Below are 24514 nucleotides of genomic sequence, written 5' to 3' on the forward strand. Positions count from 1 at the left end.
GATGAAGAAACAGTGGAAACAGTGTCAGACTTTATTTTGGGGGGCTCCAAAATCACTGCAGATGGTGACTGCAGCCATGAAATTAAAAGACGCTTACTCCTTGGAAGAAAAGTTATGTCCAACCTAGATAGCATATTGAAAAGCAGAGACATTACTTTGCCGACTAAGGTCTGTCTAGTCAAGGCTATGGTTTTTCCAGTAGTCATGTATGGATGTGAGAGTTGGACCCTTAAGAAGGCTGAGCGCCGATGAATTGATGCTTGTGAACTGTGGTGTTGGAGAAGACTCTTGAGAGAGTCCCTTGGACTGCAAGGAGATCCAACCAGTCCATTCTGAAGGAGATCAACCCTGGGATTTCTTTGGAAGGAATGATGCTAAAGCTGAAACTCCAGTACTTCAGCCACCTCATGCGAAGAGTTGACTCATTGGAAAAGACCCTGATGCTGGGAGGGATTGGGGGCAGGAGGAGAAGGGGACAACAGAGGATGAGATGGCTGGATGGCATCATGGACTCGATGGACGCGAGTCTGAGTGAACTCCAGGAGTTGGTGATGGACAGGGAGGCCTGGCGTGCTGAGATTCATGGGGTCACAAAGAGTCAGACACGACTGAGTGACTGAACTGAACTGAACTGAACTGAACTGAAGCTACCTGGTAGCCTAAGCCAGTCATGCTGTCAGCCGTTTTTACTCTCAGTTCATCACAGCTAATTAATCATTAAGTTATATACTTTCCTGCCTCCTTATTTCAAGTTTGTTTTCTTCTCTCCATGACCACTGCCATCACCTCAGTTCACATTTTCAAGTTTCAGGAGCTTTAATGATGTTCTCTGAGACTGAATTTTGTTTTCCAGTATGTTCTTCATACTGTAGCCAGAGAAGTTCTTTTTAAATGCCTGTGTGATTGTGGCACTCCCCTGCTTAAAACTTGCAGTGGCCTCATATTGTCTGCGGTTGTTAAAATTTCAAGTATCTACAAGGGTTAGGTAAATAATGTATGTGAGTGAAGTGAGCTAAGTTTGTGAGACAATAGGGAAGAACAGAATTTATATTCAGGATTTTTAAAACATATGACAAACCCATTACAGAATCTGATGTTGCCTATGCCTATGATTGCAACTAAGCTTAAACTACTGAGCATTGTGCAGGCAATGTTTCTTTGATATCTGGAATGTCCGTTAGATGAAACTTGAAACTCTAAGCTATTTCAGAGACTGACATAACCAGTGAGTCATGTTTTGTTGTTTTGTTTCTAAGTTAGAGCATACCAGAATGAAGAGTGTGTTTATTATTATAAGAACCACAGTTTTCATATTGGAGGCTGTGGAACATAATGAATAGTCATTGTTGACCTCAGTCACTTACCAGTTCTGTTTGTTCCCTATTAGCTGTGTGATTTTGAGCGAGTCATTTAGTGGCTTGGAGCCCCAACATCCTACTCTATTTAAAAAAAAATTAAGAAAGAAATAATTTCAGGATTGAGAGTACAAAATTAGAAAACAGCTTAAAATTATCCAGTTCAGTGCTTGGCACATAGTAACTCTTCAGTAAAAGATAGCATCCAGACAAATGGGAATAATTTAAGAAGTGACAATAAATATACAAAAATCAAATCCCCGCCCTCCTGCCCTGCATCCTTCTCAGCAATCATACTGGTGGCCTAAGAAAAGCAAACCTGTTGGAAGCCAGTATCAAGCGAAAGAGGCAGTTGGAAACTGAGAAGCATATGATTCACCCAGGCAACTAAAAACCAGGAGCTTACCCACTTAGTAGGCTAGCTAGCTGAAAATGGAATTTAAGCTTAGAAAGTGTTGATACTGACAAATTAATGAGCAAGACAGGATATGAACTGTGTACAGTAATGCATAATGTACTAAGCCCTTGTTTACTTTTTTGTCTACGTATTATCTTTAATTTTTTAAACTAAAAGTGATATTTACTAAAAATTTAATTCGATAGTATTAGGATATATATAGGAAATTTTATTTTCTATAGCTATATAAATTTGAAGCACCGAAGGAAGTAAGTGACTTAGTTTTCTTTTTTTGGCCATGCCACACAGCTTGTGAGATCTTAGTTCCCCAACCGGGGATTGAGCCTGGGTGCCACCAGGGAAGTCCCTAGTTTTCTTTACTAGAATATTTAGCATGGTAAGGAAGGAGAGGAGGGCTGTTGAATTTATATTTTATCCTAATGTACAAATATAATAATTGTATTTTGATTAATCTGGGGACATTAAAGAAGTCCTGAAATACTTTCACCATTCATTTAAGGGAAAAAAATATACTGTCTTCTCAAGCTTTGTATTTTTCATTTTGACTTTTAAACATTTACGTATACTAAATAAAGTCCCCTATGTGTCAGCTACTAAGGACATATGGATTTAAAAGACAAAAAATAAATAAATAAATAAACATTTACGTATACTTTACTCAGTAATCTATGTATCAAGCTGACACAATTAAAATAGGGGGCTGGGTAGCTGACCATGTGCTTTTCTGCCTTACCACAGAGCTATAGTGGCATTGAGGAGAATGGTATAGATAATGTGTTGATAATAACCTGTTGGCAGAGTGATATCCACTGAACTCCTGATTGTACTTACAATGGACAGACTAGAAAGAACAGGGTAGAAAGCTAGCTTGTTTTAAAAAGGCAAGACAAAGATAGTTTCAGCTTCTTACTTTGCAGCAGTATATCTCACCCCAAATAGACTTTCATGCCCAGAAAAATAACACTGTATTTAAGTAACAGAACAACAGTAATGTTATTCAATTAAGAGAAGATGGTTTCTAAGAAAGTAAAGTATTTAAGAGAGTGTTGGAACACAAAGATAGATAAGTACTATCTTTACTGGCCATGGTAAAATTCTCTTGGTTTTAAGAACTGTTGCTAAAAGGTTAATCAAGATAAATGTGGTGGCATTCTTTGACTTGAAGTTACATTTTAATGTTTAACCATCCTTTTTTCTTAAAAAGCAATGATTTTTTATTTTTGGTCAATACCTTCTAAATATTTTTCTCTTTCCTTCCTCCTTCCCTCCTGCCCTTCCTTCCTTCCTAACTTACAGCTCCTCAGAGAAATTTTGAAATTGCCTTCAAGATGTTTGACTTGAATGGAGATGGAGAAGTAGACATGGAAGAGTTTGAACAGGCAAGTTTTCCTGGAAATTTCCTTTAAATACATTAATGTTCAACACATTTTCATGTGCCTTGGAGTTACTTTGGCCTTGATAGTATATTCTGATGCTATCCAATTTTTGAAGTACCTAAAGGATCATTTTTCAGAATTATCTCCACTTATGATAGATGAAGGTTTTTTGTTTGTTTTTACTCTAAATGTAAGAAATTATTTCAGCATATGATTCAGGTCAAGTTTGCTCTAATTCCCCGACATGAATTAGAGTCTAATGTTGAGAGGCTAAGTTATGGCTCTTCAATCATATATTCAGTCAGTATCTATTAAATAGCTTCTTTGTGCCAGGAAGTTCCAGAATACAAGGATGTATGACATATGTTCTGAAAGGATTTCTATGAGGGAAGGAAAAATGATACCATACCTTTTACTGTAGCAGGTTCTAGCCATAAATGTATGTGCTATGCTTAGTCGCTCAGTTGTGTCTGATTCTTTGCAACACCGTGGACTATAGCCCACCAGGCTTTTCTTTTCATGGGATTCCCCAGGCAAGAAGACTGGAGTGGGTAGCCATTCCCTTTTCCAGGTGATATCTTCCTGACCCAGGGATTGAACTCGGATCTCCTGCATTGCAGGCAGATTCTTTACCATCAGAGCCACCAGGGAAGGCCATAAATGTATATAGTTTCTTCTGAATTCTAGGAAGAGATTATATTTCCATCAAACTTCTATCCTTGGAGGGTCATGGTACCTCTCCAAGTATAATTATTTTGATTAATAGAAGTATTTTCAAAACAGGAAAAAATATATATGTGCAAGAAAGTACTTTTGTATTCAAAATGAGTAAAGAGGCAAAAAGGAAGTAGGAAGAAGTATCAGGTATAGTGTATCTTTAAGTAAAAAATACACAAAGATTTCAAAATCCCTATAGATATTTATTCAATTTGCAAGCTATGTCCATCTAATACCTTCAGTTTTCTGTAATTCTGCACTTTACTGATATTACTGGGTGGCCTCAAATGATTGTAAATAGAACTTATTTTGGTATTTTAAATTTTATTTTATACAGAACTATTTTACTTTATACAGAACTATTTTCTTTTTATTGAGATATAGTTAACTTATTGTATTAGTTTTAGGTGTGTGATGTAATGATATGACACACACACACATACATATATATATATACATATATATATAATGATTTGACCATTGCAATATATATATAGCAATGTTACCACAATAAGTTTAGTTAATATTCATCATCACACAGTTACAATTTTTTTTATTGTGATGAGAACTTTTAAGATCTATTCTCTTAGCAACTTTCAAATACACAATTTTGTTTGTTAACTATAGTCTCCATGCTTACATCCCCAAGGCTTGTTTATCTTATAACTAGAAGTTTATACCTTTAGACCACCTTCATTCCTTTTGCTCACCCCCAACCCCTCGCTTCTGGCAACCAACGATCTGTCCTCTATGAGTTCAGCTGTTTTTTGGATTCCACATATAAGTGAGATCATATAATATTAGCCTTTCTCTGTCTGACATTTTATGTAGCATAATGTGCTCAGTGTTTATCCATGTTGTCACAAATGTCAAAATTTCCTTCTTAAATTATGTCTGAATAACATTCCCATGTGTGTGATATTTTCTGTATCCTTCATCTGCCAGTGGGACACTTAGGTGGTTTCCATGTCCTGGCTATTGTAAATAATAATGCAGTGAATATGGTGGGGAGCTGAAGATATCTGTTGGACACAGTGATTTGATTTCTCTTTGATACTCAGAAGTGCAATTGCTGAATATGGTAGTTCCGGTCTTAATGTTTTGAGAAACTTTCATGCTGTTTTCCATAGTGGCTACACCAGTTTACATTCCCACCAGTAGTGCATGAGAGTTCCCTTTTCTCCATATCCTCACCAATATTTTTGGCATTGCTGTTGATAGGCTGAATGACTTGTAGCAATCGCTTCACCATTCTGTTCACCTGACAGAGAAGGGAATATAAATTTCATCTAATATGATTCCCTGATAACTGGATGTGTTAAACTGATGCAACTTGTAATATTGATCACAAGAAATTTTGATGTAAAAACTCTTTAGAAAAAGAAAAATAATTATAAGGTGACTCAGGGATGAATAGCTCTTATTAGAAGTTTCTCAGCTTCATCTTTTGTGTTTTACATTTTTGGGCAATATAATAATAATAATTAGGTTGAAAATGCACTAAGTTTTCAATCATTCAAACTTTCCTTTAATTTCTAGCTAAATAGGTATTTTCTTGACAGTTTGTTTGTTAAGCTTATTTTAAAAAGTTAAACAGACCAATATGAAGACACACACATTTCATCATTATGTGTCTTCCAAGTGAAAGTGACGTGAGGCAAACTAATACCTGATGTTACTCTTTCATTCATCGTTTTCAAAAATCACTTTCATCGTGCATAAACATAAATTACTAAAAAGCATTACTCAGACTTCCCTGGTAGTCCAGTGGTTAGAACTCTGCACTCACACCACAGAAGGAATGGGTTCACTCCCTGGTCCTAAGGGGTCAGAGAAGATCCCACATGCTGTGTGGTGCAGCCAAAATAAATAAATAATAAAAAAGAAAATAAAAAGCATTCCTCAACTCTAAATAAAGTGTGAGCTTTCTCCGATCTTTCTTCCACATGTATCCCTTTCTTTAACCCATTTCATAGCAGATCATAAAATAGAACTAACCTAGCCAAAAGACTTTTTTTTTAAAAACTCATAACTGTCAGGGCTACATTCACCCAGGCCATGACAGAAATTTCTTCAGTATTAAAGTATGAGAAATAATACCTGTCAGCTGTGAGACAGAGAAAGGGGATGAAATTTTCACACAAACCCTTCAGCACCACACTTTTGAAGCTAACATGCAGTTTCCACCGTTGAAAGTGTATAAGCTACAATATTACAGCACAGGCAAAATTTAAATCATGACAGGTCCTGACAGTGGTACTCGATATTGATTCACTGCTACTAAAAAATTCTTCAGTTCTCACAGTTAGGCAGAGAAAATGAATTGTGTATTGCCTTCAAATATAAGCAGCACTGCACTGATTATCCTGTATTGCAATTTGAAGTCTAAAAATCTTCAACGTAAATAATTTAAAAATCCATCTTTCAAATCTCCAAGTGCATGAAAAACAAACATCAAACAGTCTGATTCACTTGATAAAACATGAACCCAGAAAAAAAGCATAATCAGAAGCATTTATGATATTAACTTATAAGGAAACTTAGAGACAGTGTCCTCTAACCATGAACTTTTCCAGTGAGAAAACTAAGGCCCAAAGAAGTTAAATGACCTATATAAATTGTGCTTGTACTACAGAGCAACATAATTAGACATCATGTTTCCTGATTCCTCATCTCATGTCTTTCCATTATACTACTGTTACCTTTTAGAGCCAGGGACTATTCAGTTGTGTTAAGTAAGTCTCTTGTATGGTCATAGGTAATAAATAAAATGAATAAAAGACATTTAAATAAGTAAATCCATTGTTACAAATCTTAAGTTTTTAGATATTATACTTTTCTAATTTAGCAATTTAAAAATCATTATTCACAAGGCTATATATATTATTTATCTATTATAATATAACTTTATCTGTCTTTACATATTATAATTTTATTCTAAATAGTTGTTTTTATTAGGTTGTAAAGAGGTAGAAAAGACTCCAGGAACCAGTGGGGGGAAAATATGCTATGGCAGCCATAGACTCACATCAGAAAGCTCATTTTGTCTATCAGTAGTTAGGCCATGGTTGCTAGCCCCCAGAATTGTTCTTTTTCAGAATCTCATTTAGAATTTCTCAAAGATTAAACCAATTCCCCATCTTCTCTTGGAGAATTGCTCCGTACCAACTTTATATTTTGCATTATCATTCTGATTAATGTGTTGCCTCTCTTAGATATCAAGTATTTGCCTATAGCTGGTACTGCCTCTTGTCACAACTGGAGAGTCAGTAGTAGAAGTGTGAAATTTTTAAAAGTCTCCTGAGATATGGAAGGTATTACTGTGAGGCTGATGATTATTTTAGTGTTGTGTGTGAGGTTTCGAGCCTAAAACAAATGCATACTTTTTTCTCAAGAGAGATTTTTTAAGAGCATCCCCATTATAAATGTGTCAGGCATGTGTGTTACTGGTTCTATTACTTGCTGGCTACTTGACTCCAAGCAGGTTAGTGAAGTCGCGTCGCTCAGTCGTGTCCGACTCTTTGCTACCCCATGGACTGTACCCTACCAGGCTCCTCTGTCCATGGGATTTTCCAGGCAATAGCACTGGAGTGGATTGCCATTTCCTTCTCCACGGGATTTTCCCAAACCAGGGATTGAACCCTGGTCTCCCGCATTGTAGACCGACACTTTACCGTCTGAGCCACCAGGGAAGTTACTTAACAGCATACCTCAAATTCCTCATCTGTAAAATGAGGATGATCATTGGACTTATCTCATAGGATTGTTGTGAGCATTAAAAGAGAGAATTGTAGCACAGTGTAGGAAGATAGTAACTAGCTGACTGTTATTACTCTTAGTTTTCTACATTTTCTACCTTATAATGTTTTTCTGGACTGGGGTTTGCTTCTCCATTAGGTTCAGAGCATTATTCGCTCCCAAACCAGCATGGGAATGCGTCACAGAGATCGTCCTACAACTGGTAACACCCTCAAGTCTGGCTTGTGTTCAGCCCTCACAACCTACTTTTTTGGAGCTGATCTCAAGGGGAAGCTGACAATCAAAAACTTCCTTGAATTTCAGCGTAAATTGCAGCACGATGTTCTGAAGCTGGAGGTAGGTATTTCTTGGACTTCAGGACACTGTCCATCATGTACCCACGAAGAGCCTCTGGGCTGGGAGGGGCCTGCACCATAGGTATTCTTTTTATCTACCTCCAACCATGAGAACTGATTGGTTTGAACCTTATCAGTGATCTGCAGCCTGACAGCAAGTAGGAAATAATATGATTCTAGGACTGAAAGCCCAGAAGTCTAAATTGAAAATCTTAGTTGTCTCTGGATGCTCAGCTTGAGGAGAAAGAAATTCAGGAGTCAGAGCAGTTTTCAACCTGAGCATGTATGCTTATTGTGTAAAAGTCACCAGAGGATGAAGGCAGGGAGGATAATAAGGAGCTCTTTCTATGAAAGTTTACAAAGGTAATAACAGCTGGAAACACAAAAGGTCAGAAATAAAGATATGTGTACTCAGAGTTACAAAGGTGTCATACTGGGTTTGAGGATTTACTTTTCCACTTAAAGTTTAGACCGTCATGGTATTCAGTTCCTGGACACAACTCTGTAAGAGTATTATTACCTTTTTCTGTGCCTGTATTTGTTGAATTAAGTGCTTTTGGATTAGTTGCCTACTGAGTCTGTTCAGTTCAAAACATGCATTAAATGCCTTTTGTATGCATTTTTGTTTGAGGACAAAAAAAATGAAGTCTCTGATTTCCTCAGATTTTAAAAAATTCCCTTATGCTGTTGTTTCTCCACCCCCTTTTATGGGTTAACATATGCCCTGCTTTTAATGTTATTTGAAATTTTAAAACATTAAATACTGTGACTAAAAACACATAAAACTATTGGAGAAAAGTGCTGCTTTGTTTTTAAACTCTGAATATTACTTCTCTATCTGCTCTCCCATCTTTCCCCAGAGATTCTAATATACTACTCCCACCTCTTCCACCCACTTACCTCAGTTGAGACAGTTTGAAAAGTCCTAACTGAATTCCCATTATTGATCAGAACAGTGCTTAATATTCATTCTCTAGAAGAGAAGCAGAAGAATAGATCATACTAAAATCAGATCTAACTTTAGAATGTGCTTTCACACTTTTTTTTTTGGAAATAGTATAATTAATATTTAAGGAATGTACCTTAAAATAACAAAGTAATGGTTCTCCATATTCAGCCTCCTTCAAGAGACTCTTGTACCCCCTGTAATACTTGGTAAGTATTTATTTATTTTATATATAGTGCAGGGGGCACAAAACTTTACCTCTATCCTCCTGGGGTCTGCACCTGGGCCCGAGTCTTAAATTAATGTAAGGCAGATTAACAAGAGAGAAGTATACAGATTTTTACACATACATGGGAATCCCCGTAAAAAAATGAAGACCCAAAGAAGTGGCTCGGGCTAAGTGTTTATATACTAAATTGAGCAGAGAGAAGCAACTTAGCTTTATGAAGTTCGCATTCTTATCACCAGAAAAAGAGAGTCAAAGTCAAGAGTTATCTATACAAACAGATTTTGTTAAAATAATTCCTATCTTCCTTTGGTCCCCCATATGTTTTAGTTACTTGTCCACAGTTGCCTTTCTTTGTTTCTTTCCTGCCGGTATAAGGAGGACATCTTTCACATGGGAGTTTTACATTCTGCTTTCAGGAGTCCAGCTGTTTTTGTGTAAGAGTTCCTGACCCCTTGTATGCATACCTGAAACGGTCTTCTTTGGAAACATTATAACATAATTTGGGAATGTGAAATTATTTAACGTATTAATTATATAGTTACAACTTAGCATGGCGTATAAAATGTAGTTAGAAGATAAAGCACAAGTCAGAATGGCAGTTTTGACAAACTTTAAACAACAGTACGGCGTCATCAGAATATGGAGCAGATGCCAGCTTTACCACATTCTAGCCTGACACTCATTCTTGGACACATGACAGAGTCTCAAGAGACAGAGCATGGACCTCTGTCTTTTACCCTGAGATGCTAGAGAGCTTAAAGCCCACTGACATACCATGTAGATAGCCAATGCAGTAGAATGTTATAAAGCAGATTAGGGAGTCAGTTCAGTTCAGTTCAGTCGCTCAGTCATGTCAGACTCTTTGCGACCCCAGGCCTCCCTGCCATCACCAACTCCGAGAGTTCACTCAAACTCATGTCCCTCAAGTCGGTGATGCCATCCAGCCATCTCATCCTGGGTCGTCCCCTTCTCCTTCTGGCCCCAATGCCTCCCAGCATCAGGGTCTTTTCCAGTGAGTCAACTCTTTGCATGAGGTGGCCAAAGTATTGGAGTTTCAGCTTCAGCATCAGTCTTTCCAATGAACAACCAGGACTGATCTCCTTTAGGATGGACTGGTTGGATCTCCTTGCAGTCCAAGGGACTCTCAAGAGTCGTCCCTAACACCACAGTTCAAAAGCATCAATTCTTCAGCGCTCAGCTTTCTTCACAGTCCAACTCTCACATCCATACATGATCACAGGAAAAACCATAGCCTTGACTAGACGGACCTTTGTTGGCAAAGTAATGTCTCTGCTTTTCAATATGCTATCTAGGTTGATCATAACTTTCCGTTCAAGGAGTAAACATCTTTTAGTCTCATGGCTGCATTACCATCTGCAGTGATTTTGGAGCCCAAAAAAATAAAGTCTGACACTGTTTCCACTGTTTCCCCATCTATCTGCCATGAAGTGATTGGACCAGATGCCATGATCTTCATTTTCTGAATGTTGAGCTTTAAGCCAGCTTTTTCACTCTCCTCTTTCACTTTCATCAAGAGGCATTTTAGCTCCTCTTCACTTTCTGCCATAAGGGTGGTGTCATCTACATATCTGAGGTTATTAATATTTCTCCCAGCAATCTTGATTCCAGCTTGTGCTTCTTCCAGCCCAGTGTTTCTCATGATGTACTCTGCATATAAGTTAAATAAGCAGGATGACAGTATACAGCCTTGACATACTCCTTTTCCTATTTGGAACCAGTCTGTTGTTCCATGTCCAGTTCTAACTGTTGCTTCCTGACCTGCATATAGGTTTCTCAAGAGGCAGGTTAGGTGGTCTGGTAATCCGATCTCTTTCAGAATTTTCCACAGTTTATTGTGATCCACACAGTCAAAGGCTTTGGCATAGTCAATAAAGCAGAAATAGATGTTTTTCTGGAACTCTCTTGCTTTTTCGATGGTCCAGCGGATGTTGGCAATTTGATCTCTGGTTCCTCTGCCTTTTCTAAAACCATTGAATATCTGGCAGTACACGGTTCACGTACTACTGAAGCCTGGCTTGAATTTTGAGCATTACTTTACAAGCGTGTGAGATGAGTGCAATTGTGCGGTAGTTTGAGCATTCTTTTGCATTGCCTTTCTTTGGAATTGGAATGAAAACTGACCTTTTCCAGTCCTGTGGCCACTGCTGAGTTTTCCAAACTTGCTGGCATATTGAGTGCAGCACTTTTGCAGCATCATCTTTCAGGATTTGGAACAGCTCAACTGGAATTCCATCAGCTCCACTAGCTTTGTTCGTAGCGATACTTTCCAAGGCCCACTTGACTTCCCATTCCAGGATGTCTGGCTCTAGATTAGTGATCACATCATCATGATTATCTGGGTCGTGAAGATCTTTTTTGTACAGTTCTTCTGTGTATTCTCGCTGTGTCTTCTTAATATCTTCTGCTTCTGTTAGGTCCATACCATTTCTGTCCTTTATCGAGCCCATCTCTGCATGAAATGTTCCCTTGGATCTCTTAATTTTCTTGAAGAGATCTCTAGTCTTTCCCATTCTGTTGTTTGCCTCTATTTCTTTGCATTGATCGCTGAGGAAGGCTTTCTTATCTCTCCTTGCTATTCTTTGGAACTCTGCATTCAGATGCTTATATCTTTCCTTTTCTCCTTTGCTTTTCGCTTCTCTTCTTTTCACAGCTATTTGCAAGGCCTCCTCAGACAGCCATTTTGCTTTTTTGGATTTCTTTTCCATAGGGATGGTTTTGATCCCTGTCTCCTGTACAATGTCATGAACCTCCATCCATAGTTCATCAGGCACTCTGTCTATCAGATCTAGTCCCTTAAACCTATTTCTCACTTCCACTGTATAATCATAAGGGATTTGATTTAGGTCATAGCTGAATGGTCTAGTGGTTTTCCCTACTTTCTTCAATTTAAGTCCGAATTTGGCAATAGGGAGTTCATGATCTGAGCCGCAGTCAGCTCCTGGTCTTGTTTTTGCTGACTGTATATAGCTTCTCCATCTTTGGCTGCAAAGAATATAATCAGTCTGATTTTGGTGTTGACCATCTGTTGATGTCCACGTGTAGTCTTCTCTTACGTTGTTGGAAGAGGGTGTTTGCTATGTACGGTGCATTCTCTTGGCAAAACTCCATTAGCCTTTGCCCTGCTTCATTCTGTATTCCAAGGCCAAATTTGCCTGTTACCCCAGGTTTTTCTTGACTTCCTACTTTTGCATTCCAGTCCCCTTTAATGAAAAGGACATCTTTTTTGGGTGTTAGTTCTAAAAATTCTTGTAGGTCTTCATAGAACCGTTCAACTTCAGCTTCTTCAGCGTTACTGGTTGGGGCATAGACTTGAATTACCGTGATATTGAATGGTTTGCCTTGGAAACGAACAAGATCATTCTGTCGTTTTTGAGACTGCATCCAAGTACTGCATTTCAGACTTTTTCGTTGACCATGATGGCTACTCCATTTCTTCTAAGGGATTCCTGCCGACAGTAGTGGATATAATGGTCATCTGAGTTAAATTCATAGCTATGATTAAGTTAAAATGCAGCTATTAAGCCTTAATCCTGTCCTACTGATAACATTATAAGGAATGGAAATTTGGAAAGAGACACAGATACACCAGGGGTGAACTTACACAGAGGGACAACCGTGTGAAGAGACAGCAAGAGGACAGTCAACTGCAAACCAAGGAGAGAGGCCTTAGAGGAAAGCAGCTCGGCCTGTACCTTGATCTTGGACTTCCAGCCTCCAGAACTGTGAAAAAATTAATTTCTGCTGTTTGTCACCTAGTTGGTAGTCTGTTATTATGGCAGCCCCACTGAACTAACACAATGATGTGTGCCTGAAACACTTGGCATGTACCATGCCTTTAATAGTTATCCTTCCACCTTCTTTTATATACCTTCTACCCTTTAGTATATCAATTGGCACATAGTAGACACATAAATAGATCATTCCAGACAAATGACCGAAAATCCTTACTCTCATTTTGAAATAGTTTTCTGATAAAACATCTGGAAAATGGAAGCAAATTTTGTTTTTATGAAACACTTTTAGTTTTTGAAGTTTAGGTAATTTCTCCCCTCACTGAATATGAAATATAATATCATCACAGCCAAGAGGAAAATAGAAATGATTAACACTATCTTAACTTTCACATGGGTTTTATAAGTTCCATCATTCTATTTATACCTTACCAGTTTAATTTCATTGCTTACTAAATCTACTTCAAAATTTTAGATCAAGGAGATTTATAGCTCCATTTAATTTCTATCTTTTTCTCACCACAGTAGCTTTGAGAGTGAAGAGAACACGATTTATCTGTCAAATTTAATTTCCACACGGGTCAAGGAAGGGAAAAAGTCCATGAACAAAATCTATCGAATGCCTACTATGAGCCAGACAATGTGTAGATAATACATGCCTTCTTTATTTTAATCATCACCAACCCTATTGGATTTGGTGATATTATACCCATGTTACAGCTATAGAAACTGAAACTTGAAATGATAAAAGTTACAGAGGTAGTAAATGGTACAGTCAGGATTCCAACTCAGCCTTTCAGACTAAGCTCTTTTCATTCTGTTCATCATTTGATTGTTATTACTTTTAGTCTGAGATGAGGTTTCTGTACATGACTTATTTGGAGCTCTAAAGAAAAAATGTTCAGAAATTTAGGAACAGAAAAAAAAAAAATTCCTGAATATTTAGTTTCCCTTTTTCAACACCATTCTTTTCCAGTTTCTTTGCCCTTCAAGTTGAATCTTATGACTGAGAAGAAATACACCATTCTTTGTGTTTATAAAATACTATGTAAACTACCTACTTAGTTTCTTTTCATAACAGTCATTGACTTGTTAGATTTTTTGTGTTTTAATGCTCTTAACTCTGGTCAAATTTTTTTTATACCCTTTGTCTTTATTTGGGACCTAAAAACATGTGGATTTAAAATAATGACTTTAGAATGCCCGGTTTCATAAGAAAATATGAGTTAGTAATGGTGAAATGCCTTTGTGTTTAAGGCTATTGGGAAAAGCAGTTATAATGACTTGGAATAAAATTATGAACTATTTAATTAAATACTTAACATATGCATATAAAAGCCAGATATACATTAATTTTAATAAATCATAGTGGCTTAATGTCAAAAATGAACAGTTTTTTAAAATATATCCTTTGAAGTTATTAAAAATTCCATCTAAGTCTACCAAGAACTATTGAGCTGAGTTCCTTGGAGACAGGTGCCAAGTCTAATTTCAGTTAATATATTCATTGATTTCTTGAGGATTGCAGCAAGTAGGATGTCAATCAAAAATGAAAGGTAATAGAGAACTCTTTGAAAGATTATGATTAATTTGGGGGGAGGAGAAAAAGGAGCTGTCATTATGTCAAAGAAAAGTAAAAACTAATTTATACGAGGAAGAAGGCAACTTCGGAATACACAAGAGGCAAACTGAAAGAGTATCATCTAACAGAATTCCAGTTTGTAACATATTTTTTTTAAGTTTTGGGGTTCAAAACTTTTTTATAAGTTTTGCTTATTGCATTACCAACCAGATTATCACATTTTAAAATGGAATGAGTATCAGTTATCTGAAGGCAAATTATGTATAATTCAGAGGGTAACAATGACTGTCTCATATTCCCAGTCTTCAAGAAAAAAAATATTGATGTTAACTAGATTTGTTCAGTCAGAAAGAAAGATAACAAGGTGACATAAAAATCTATGCTAATTATTCTCATCTGCCATTAAGAGTAGAGCAAAAAAAGAAAAAGAGGGTTAATTTAATTTAAATTGTAAGGAACTTAATATTAAAGAATTCCAGAATCACCTACCCTTTACATCATCAAGCTGGCATCTTTGTACTCATCTGTTTAAAGTACTAAAGTAGAATTAAATCTTTCTTGCCTCAGTGGAAGACCATATTAAAAGACAAACCTCAGCTGTTTTCTTGACCAAAAGATTGTTGGAAAGGAGATCAGAAGGCAACCAAACACTTTTAGGAACTAGAACACTCTTGGCAAAGCAAATTTCTTTTTATCTTAATAATCTATTTTGGGCTTTTTTCCTCCTGGGAAACTGATTCTTATTATGTAAACTTAAAATTGAGAATTAACTTTGATTTAACTAAATCTAAGAAACAAAATGAGGTATGTTTGTTGGGTTTTTTCTTCTTTTCTTTAGTTTTATTCTTCTATTTTTGCCTCTACAAAACAGAATGTAGATAGTAATAAATCTTCAGTTTCTTATTTCATCCTTAGATGTTTTCAACTTAAAAATCATTAAAAGAGTTATTAGAGAGTACTTGTTTCTTTTAGGGATTTATAACTTTAGGGAGCAAAGTATATGTTTAAAGTCTTAAAAAACAAATGAACAAAAAAACCCTTTAACCTTGTTATTAAGATAACATCCCCCACTATAAAAAATCTATTTATATTTGGTTATGATAATAAAATTTTTTACCAGTTTATCTTTTGTAAAAAATTTGAAGTACATAGCCAGCATAAACTGCTCAACTGTTTATAAAACTCTTGAGAAAAGCCCTTTAGCAAGCATTATTTTCCCAAGTGTTTTTTTAAAAAAGGAATCTCTTCTTTCACCATACAAAATACTTTTATTTCTTGCTTTTTATTTTGATTGCTTTACTTATTTTTTATATCTAGATACCTACCAATCCTATAAGAATTAACAAACTGGGTAGGTAACATGAAATAATCATTACTTTAAAATATAGATCCAGGATAGATCACATCCTGGGCCATAAATCTAGCCTTGGTAAATTCAAAAAAAATTGAAATCATCTCAAGCATCTTTTCTAATCACAATGCAGTAAGATTAGATGTCAACTACAGGAAAAAAAAAAAACTATTAAAAATACAAACATATGGAGGCTAAACAACTCACTTCTGAATAACCAACAAATAACAGAAGAAATCAAAATATGCATAGAAATGAATGAAATGAAAACACAACAACCCAAAACCTATGGGATTCAGTAAAAGCAGTGCTAAGGGGAAGGTCCATAGCAATACAAACCTATCTCAAGAAACAGGAAATAAATCACATAAATAACCCAACTCTACACCTAAAACAACTAAGAAAGGAAGAAATGAAGAACCCCAGGGTTAGTAGAAGGAAAGAAATCACAAAAATTAGGGCAGAAATAATTGCAAAAGAAACAAAAGAGACCATAGCAAAAATCAGCAAAGCTAAAAGCTGGTTCTTTGAGAAGATAAATAAAACAGACAAACCATTAGCCAGACTCATCAAGAAACAAAGGGAGAAGAATCAAATCAACAAAATTAGAAATGAAAATGGAGAAATCACAACAGACAACACAGAAATACAAAGGATCGTAAGAGACTACTATCAGCAACTATATGCCAATAAAGTGGACAACTTGGAAGAAATGGACAAATTCTTAGAAGAGTATTACTTTCCAAAACTGAACCAGGAAGAAATAGAAAATCTTACAGACCCATCACAAACAGAAATCGAAACCGTAATCAGAAATCGTCCAACAAACAAAAGCCCAGGACCAGATGGCTTCACAGCTGAATTCTACCAAAAATTTCGAGAAGAGCTAACACCTATCCTACTCAAACTCTTCCAGAAAATTACAGAGGAAGGTAAACTTCCAAACTCATTCCATGAGGCCACCATCACCCTAATACCAAAACCTGACAAAGATGCCACAAAAAGAGAAAACTAAAGGCCAATATCACTGATGAACATAGATGCAAAAATCCTTAACAAAATTCTAGCAAACAGAATCCAACAACGTATTAAAAAGATCATACATCATGACCAAGTGGGCTTTGTCCCAGGGATGCAAGGATTCTTCAATATTTGCAAATCAATCAATGTGATACACCACATTAACAAATTAAAAGATAAAAACCATATGATTATCTCAGTAGATGCAGAGAAAGCCTTTGACAAAATTTAACATCCATTTATGATAAAAACCCTCCAAAAAGCAGGTATAGGAAGAACATACCTCAACATAATAAAAGCCATATATGATAAACCCACAACAAACATTATCCTCAATGGTGAAAAATTGAAAGCATTTCCCCTAAAGTCAGGAACAAGACAAGAATGCCCACTCTCACCACTACTATTCAACATAGTTTTGAAAGTTTTGGCCACAGCAATCAGAGCAGAAAAAGAAAGAAAATCCAAATTGGAAAAGAAAAGTAAAACTCGCACTATTTGCAGATGACATGATCCTCTACATAGAAAACCCTAAAGACTCCACCAGAAAATTACTAGAGCTAATCAATGAATACAGTGAAGTTGCAGGATATAAAATTAGCACACAGAAATCCCTTGCATTCCTATACACTAACAATGAGAAAACAGAGAAATTAAGGAAACAATTCCTTTCACCATTCCAACGAAAAGAATAAAATACTTAAGAATAAATCTACCTAAAGAAACAAAAGACCTATATATAGAAAGCTAAAAACACTGATGAAAGAAATCAGAGATGACACAAGTAGATGGAGAAATGTACCATGTTCATGGATCGGAAGAATCAACATAGTGAAAATGAGTACACTACCCAAAGCAATCTATAGGTTCAATGCAATCCCTATCAAGCTACCAATGGTATTTTTCAGAGAATTAGGACAAATAATTTCACCATTTGCATGGAGTTACAAAAACCTCTAATAGCCAAAGCAATCTTGAGAAAGAAAAATGGAACTGGAGGAATCAACCTACCTGACTTCAGGCTATACTACAAAGCAACAGTCTTCAAGACAGTTTGGTATTGGCACAAAGACAGAAACATAGATCAATGGAACAAAATAGAAAGCCCAGAGATAAATCCATGCATCTATGAACACCTTATCTTTAACAAAGGAGGCAAGAATATACAGTGGAGAAAAGACAATCTCTTTAACAAGTGGTGCTGGGAAAACTGGTCAACCACTTGTAAAAGAGTGAAACTAGAACACTTTCTAACACCATACACAAAAATAAATTCAAAATGGATTAAAGATCTAAATGTAAGACCAGAAACTGTAAAACTCCTAGAGGAAAACATAGGCAAAACACTCTCTGACATAAATCATAGCAGGATTCTCTATGACCCACCTCCCAGAGTAATGGAAATAAAAGCAAAAATAAATGGGACCTAATTAAACTTAAAAGCTTTTGCACAATGAAGGAAACTATAAGCAAGGTGAAAAGACAGCCTTCAGAATGGGAGAAAATAATAGCAAATGAAGCAACTGACAAAGAATTCATCTCAAAAATATATAAGCAACTCCTGCAGCTCAATTCCAGAAAAATAAGCAACCCAATCAAAAAATGGGCCAAAGAACTAAACAGACATTTCTCCAAAGAAGATATACAGATGGCTAACAAACACATGAAAAGATGCTCAACATCACTCATTATCAGAGAAATGCAAATCAAAACCACAATGAGGTACCATCTCACGCAAAAAGTCTACAAGCAATAAATGCTGGAGAGGGTGTGGAGAAAAAGGAACCGTCTTACACTGTTGGTGGGAATGCAAACTAGTACAGCCACTATGGAGAACAGTGTGGAGATTCCTTAAAAAACTGGAAATAGAACTGCCATACGACCCAGCAATCCCACTGCTGGACATACACACTGAGGAAACCAGAATTGAAAGAGACACGTGTACCCCAGGTTCATCGCAGCACTGTTTACAATAGCCAGGCCATGGAAGCAACCTAGATGTTTATCGGCAGACAAATGGATAAGAAAGCTGTGGTACATATACATAATGGAATATTACTTAGCTATTAAAAAGAATATATTTGAATCAGTTCTGATGAGGTGGATGAAATGGGGCCTATTATACAGAGTGAAGTAGGTCAGAAAGAAAAACACCAATATAGTATATATCAACGCATATATATGGAATTTAGAAAGATGGTAACGATGACCCTATACGCGAGACAGCAAAAGAGACACCGGTATAAAGAACAGACTGTTGGACTCTGTGGGAGAAGGCAAGGGTGGGATGATTTGAGAGAATAGCAATGAAACGTGTATATTATCATGTGGAATAGATTGCCAGTCTGGGTTTGATGGGATGGAGAGGGAGGTGGGAGGGAGGGTCAGGATGGGGAACACATGTACACCCATGGCTGATTCATGTAAATGTATGGCAAAAACCACCACAATATTGTAAAGTAATTAGCCTCCAATTAAAATTTTTTAAATAGAAATATATAAAAATGATAGAATAAAAATTTAAGTGCCTACAATAATTCTTTATAAGTCAGTCACTCATGACTTGATGTCAACACTTTTTAAAGCTAATTCTGTCTTCTCTCTGTACCATATTGTCAGGTAGGTCCAAAGTCTTGCCCTGATGAAACCAAGTTAGCTCTCAGGGTGTTAGTTTAATAAGAAGATATGTAAAACATAAAGCCAAACTGATTTAGTTTCTTGCAATTCCCTTTACACCCTATAGCTCAAGTTTGCTGTCATTTGCTGCTTGTAGGTAGAATCAGATTGGAAAGTCTGTCCATAGTAGAATGTCCATGGTGATACAAAGCTCCTTTGATGTAAATGTAACCTTAATCAGTTATTCTATAAAAATTACAGAAAACAGTGCTTATTGTTTCATATCTTTTGAAGAATGAAAGGAAAGTTTGAGTGATACTTTGGTGCTTAAACGTATATGATCTAGGCATGATTTTTAAAAGATATTAATTAGTACTTCTGAATCTGACATTTCAGATTGATCATTAAAGTGCAGAAAACTTAGAGATTAATACTTTTTTGATATGCAGATAGCATTGTGATTCCAAAGTCAATATGTTAATGATACCTCTTATCATACTTGGCAATCACCAGGATTTTCTTGTCATCACATATCTTTAATTTACATTCTAAGTTAACTTTAAACTGGACACAAGAAAAAAAGGGGCTCATAAATAAATCATGAAAATTTGATTTTTCTCTGGTGGAAATTTTTCCTCAGTCTTATCTTCAAATAGTCTTATTAACCATTTTTTTTAGTAGAACACAGGCACTTCTCAATTTATGAATGAGCTGTGTACCAGTGTGTTGAAAGTTCATAGCTCAACTCTGGAAATCAGAATGCAGTGATAATTTCTTAATCTTACACACAGCAGAATGCTTAATATACAATATAGTTGAACGTGATACAGTGAAATGGAAAGTAGTATAAAAGATGACGGTGAATGTTTAATCAGTAGCTACTTTCCTAGCTACAACAGTCTGTTGTAGAAGTATCAAACGTTTTAGCAAACAATTGAGTACATATTACGTAAATAAAAATACTAGCCAACATATCTCTTGAGTTCACTGGAAGTTGAGCACTATTGTGGGTGCCTTATTACATTATTTTCATTTAATCTTCACAACAATATTTGATTGGCATTATAATTATCCACGTTTAACAAATGAGAAAATGAAGATGCAAAGAAATTAGGTAATTTACGCAAGGTCCCTAGCATGATAAGGAGGAGCTGATAGTAGATTCTAGGCAGTCTGCCTCTAGAGTCTGCTCTTTTTTTTTTGAATTGAAGTATATTTAATTTGCAATGTTCTATTAGTTTCAAGTGTACAGAAAAGTGATTCGATTATATATACATACATATATATATTCTTTCTCAGATTTTCCATTATATGTTATTGTAAGATATTGAGTATAGTCCCCAGTCTATACACTGGCTCCTTGTTGTTTACCTATTTTGTATATAATAGTGTATATATGTTAATCCCAAACTCCTAATTTATCTTCCCTCCTCTGCCTCTAACTATCCCTTTGGTAACCATAAGTTTACTTCTATATCTATGAGTCTGTTTCTGTCTTAGAAATAGTGCATTTGTATCATTTTCTTAGATTTACATATAAGTGATATCATATGATACTTCTTTGTCTTACTGACTTCACTTAATATAATAATTTCTAGGTCCATCTAGGTTGCTGTCATTATTTTAGTCTTTTTATGGCTAAGTAATAGTATACTGTATATATATACCACATCTTCTTTATCCATTCCTCTTTCAGTGGACATTTAGGTTGCTCTATGTCTTGGCTTTTCTTCCAAGGAGCAAGTGTCTTTTAATTTCATGGCTGCAGTCACCATTTGCAGTGATTTTTTGACCCGAAAAAAATAGTCTCTCTCTGTTTCCATTGTTTCCCCATCTACTTGGCATGAAGTGATGGGACCAGATGCAATGATCTTAGTTTTCTGAATGTTGAATTTTAAGCCAACTTTTTCACTCTCCTCTTTCACTTTCATCAAGAGGCATTTTAGTTCTTCTTCACTTTGTGCCATAAGAGTAGTGTCATCTGCATATCTAAAGTTATTGATATTTCTCCTGGCAGTCTTGATTCCACTTTGTGCTTCATCCAGCCCATGATTTCTCATGATGTACTCTGCATATAAGGTAAATAAGCAGGGTGACAATATACAGCCTTGACGTACTCGTTGCCCAGTTTGGAACCAGCCTGATGTTCCATGTCCAGTTCTAACTGTTGCTTCTTGACTGCATACAGATATCTCAGGAGGCAGGTCAGGTGGTCTAGTATTCCCATCTCTTGAAGAATTTTCCACAGTTTGTTGTCATACACACAGTCGAAGGTTTTGGCATAGTCAATAAAGCAGAAATAGATCTTCTTCTGGAACTCTCTTGCTTTTTCCATGATCCAGCGGATGTTGGCAATTTTATATTTGGTTCCTCTGCCTTTTTTAAATCCAGCTTGAACTTCTGGAAGTTCATGGTTCACGTACTGTTGAAGCCTGGCTTGGAGAATTTTGAGCATTACTTTGCTAGCATGTGAGATGAGTGCAATTGTGTGGTATTTGGGCATTCTTTGGCATTGCTCTTCTTTGGGATTGGAATGAAAAGTGACCTTTTCCAATCCTAAGGCCACTGCTGTTTTTTCCAAATTTGCTGGCATGTTGAGTGCAACACTTTCACAGCATCATCTTTTAGGATTTGAAATAGTTCAACTAGAATTCCATCATCTCCACTACCTTTGTTTGTAGTGATGCTTCTTAAGGCCCACTTGACTTCACATTCTAAGATATCTGGCTCTAGGTGAGTAATCACAGCATTATGGTTATCTGGGTCATGAAGATCTTTTTTGTATAGTTCTTCTGTGTATTGTTGCCACCTCTTCTTAATGTCTTCTGCTTCTGTTAGATCCATACCATTTATGTCTTTATTGTGCCCATCTTTGCATGAAATGTTCCCCCTTGGTATCTCTAATTTTCTTGAAGAGATCACTGGTCTTTCCCATTCTATTGTTTTCCTCTATTTCTTTGCATCGATCACTGATGAAGGCTTTCTTGTCTCTCCTTGCTGTTATTTGGAACTCTGCTTGCAAATGGGTATATCTTTCCTTTTCTCCTTTGCCTTTAGCTTTTCTTCTTTTCTCAGCTATTTGTAAGGCCTCCTCAGACAACCATTTTGCTTTTCTTGCATTTCTCTTTCTTGGGGATGGTCTTGATCACTGCCTCCTGTGCAGTGTCATGAACCTCAATCCATAGTTCTTCAGGCACTCTGCCTATCAGAACTAATCCCTTGAATCTGTTTGTCACTTCTACTGCATAATCTTACGCCATGAAATTAAAAGATGCTTGCTCCTTGGAAGAAAAGCTATGACCAACCAAGACAGCATATTAAAAAGCTGAGACATTACTTTGCCAACAGTGGTCCATCTAGTCAAAGCTGTGATTTTTCCAGTAGTCATGTATAGATGTGAGAGTTGGACTATAAAGAAAGCTGAGCACTGAAGAATTGATGCTTTTGAACTGTGATGTTGGAAAAGACTCTTGAGAGTCCCTTGGACTGCAAGGAGATCCAACCAGTCAATCCTCAAGGAAATCAGTCCTGAATATTCATTGGAAGGACTGATATTGAAGCTGAAACCCCAATACTTTGGACATCTGATGTGAAGAACTGATTTATTTGAAAAGACCCTAATCCTGGGAAAGATTGAAGGCAGGGGGAGAAGGGGCTGACAGAGGATGAGATGGTTGGATGGCATCACTGACTCAGTGGACATGAGTTTCAGTAAGCTCTGGGAGTTGGTGATGGACAGAGAAGCGCAGAGTCAGAGACGACTGAGCGACTGAACTGAACTGAACTGATGTTCTGGCTTTTGTAGACAGTGCTGCTATGAACGTAGGGGTGCATGTATCTTCTTGAGTTAGAGTTTTCTCTGGCTATATAACCAAGAGTGGCATTACAGGTTCATAAGGTGGCTTTCTTTTTAATTTTTAAGGACTCTGCATACTAATTTCCATAGTTCAGTTCAGTCACTCAGTCATGTTCAACTCTTTGCCACCCCACGAACTGCAACACACCAGGCCTCCCTGTCCATCACCAACTCCCAGAGTCTACACAAACCCGTGTCCATTGAGTCATAGATGCCATCCAACCATCTCATCCTCTGTCATCCCCTTCTCCTCCTGCCCTCAACCTTTCCCAGCATCAGGGTCCTTTCAAATAAGTCAGCTCTTCACATCAGGTGGCCAAAGTATTGGAGTTTCAGCTTCAACATCAGTCCTTCCAATGAATATTCAGGACTGATCTCCTTTAGGATGGACTGGTTGGATCTCCTTGCAGTCCAACAGACTCTCAAGAGTCTTCTCCAACACCGTAGTTCAAAGGCATCAATTCTTCGGTGCTCAGCTTTCTTTATGGTCCAACTCTCACATCCATACATGACCACTGGAAAAATAGCTTTGAATAGAAGGACCTTTGTTGACAAAGTAATGGCTCTGCTTTTTAATATGCTCTCTGGGTTGATCATAACTTTCCTTCCAAGAAGTAAGCGTCTTTTATGGCTGCAGTCACCATCTGCAGTGATTTTGGAGCCCCCAAAAATAAAATCAGCCACTGTTTCCACTGTTTCCCCATCTGTTTGCCATGAAGTGATAGGACTGGATGCCATGATCTTAGTTTTCTGAATGTTGAAATTTAAGCCAACTTTTTCACTCTCCTTTTTCACTTTCATCAAGAGGCTCTTTAGTTCTTCTTCACTTTCTGTGGTAAGGGTGGTGTGATCTGCATATCTGAGGTTATTGATATTTCTCCCGGCAATCTTGATTCCAGTTTGTGCTTCTTCCAGCCCAGCGTTTCTCATGATGTACTCTGCATATAAGTTAAATAAGCAGGATGACAGTATACAGCCTTGACGTACTCCTTTTCCTATTTGGAACCAGTCTGTTGTTCCATGTCCAGTTCTAACTGTTCCTTCCTGACCTGCATACAGGTTTCTCAAGAAGCAGGTCAGATGGTCTGTTATTCCCACCTCTTTCAGAATTTTCCACAGTTTATTGTGATCCACACAGTCAAAGGCTTTGGCATAGTCAATAAAGCAGAAATAGATGTTTTTCTGGAACTCTCTTGCTTTTT

General features: G+C 36.8%; 1 protein-coding gene across 1 annotated transcript in view; it reads left to right on the forward strand.

The window, feature by feature from the left end:
• Window positions 1-24514, forward strand: part of MICU1 (mitochondrial calcium uptake 1) — a 226668-nt gene that overhangs the window by 130939 nt on the left and 71215 nt on the right. Inside the window, exons 9-10 of the mRNA XM_068982144.1 lie at window positions 3070-3152; window positions 7764-7961. Of these exons, the coding sequence (XP_068838245.1) occupies window positions 3070-3152; window positions 7764-7961 (281 nt within the window). The remainder of the gene's footprint in view (window positions 1-3069; window positions 3153-7763; window positions 7962-24514) is intronic.

This window comes from Capricornis sumatraensis, chromosome 10, assembly GCF_032405125.1.
Source record: "Capricornis sumatraensis isolate serow.1 chromosome 10, serow.2, whole genome shotgun sequence".
Classification (NCBI taxonomy): Eukaryota; Metazoa; Chordata; class Mammalia; order Artiodactyla; family Bovidae; genus Capricornis; species Capricornis sumatraensis.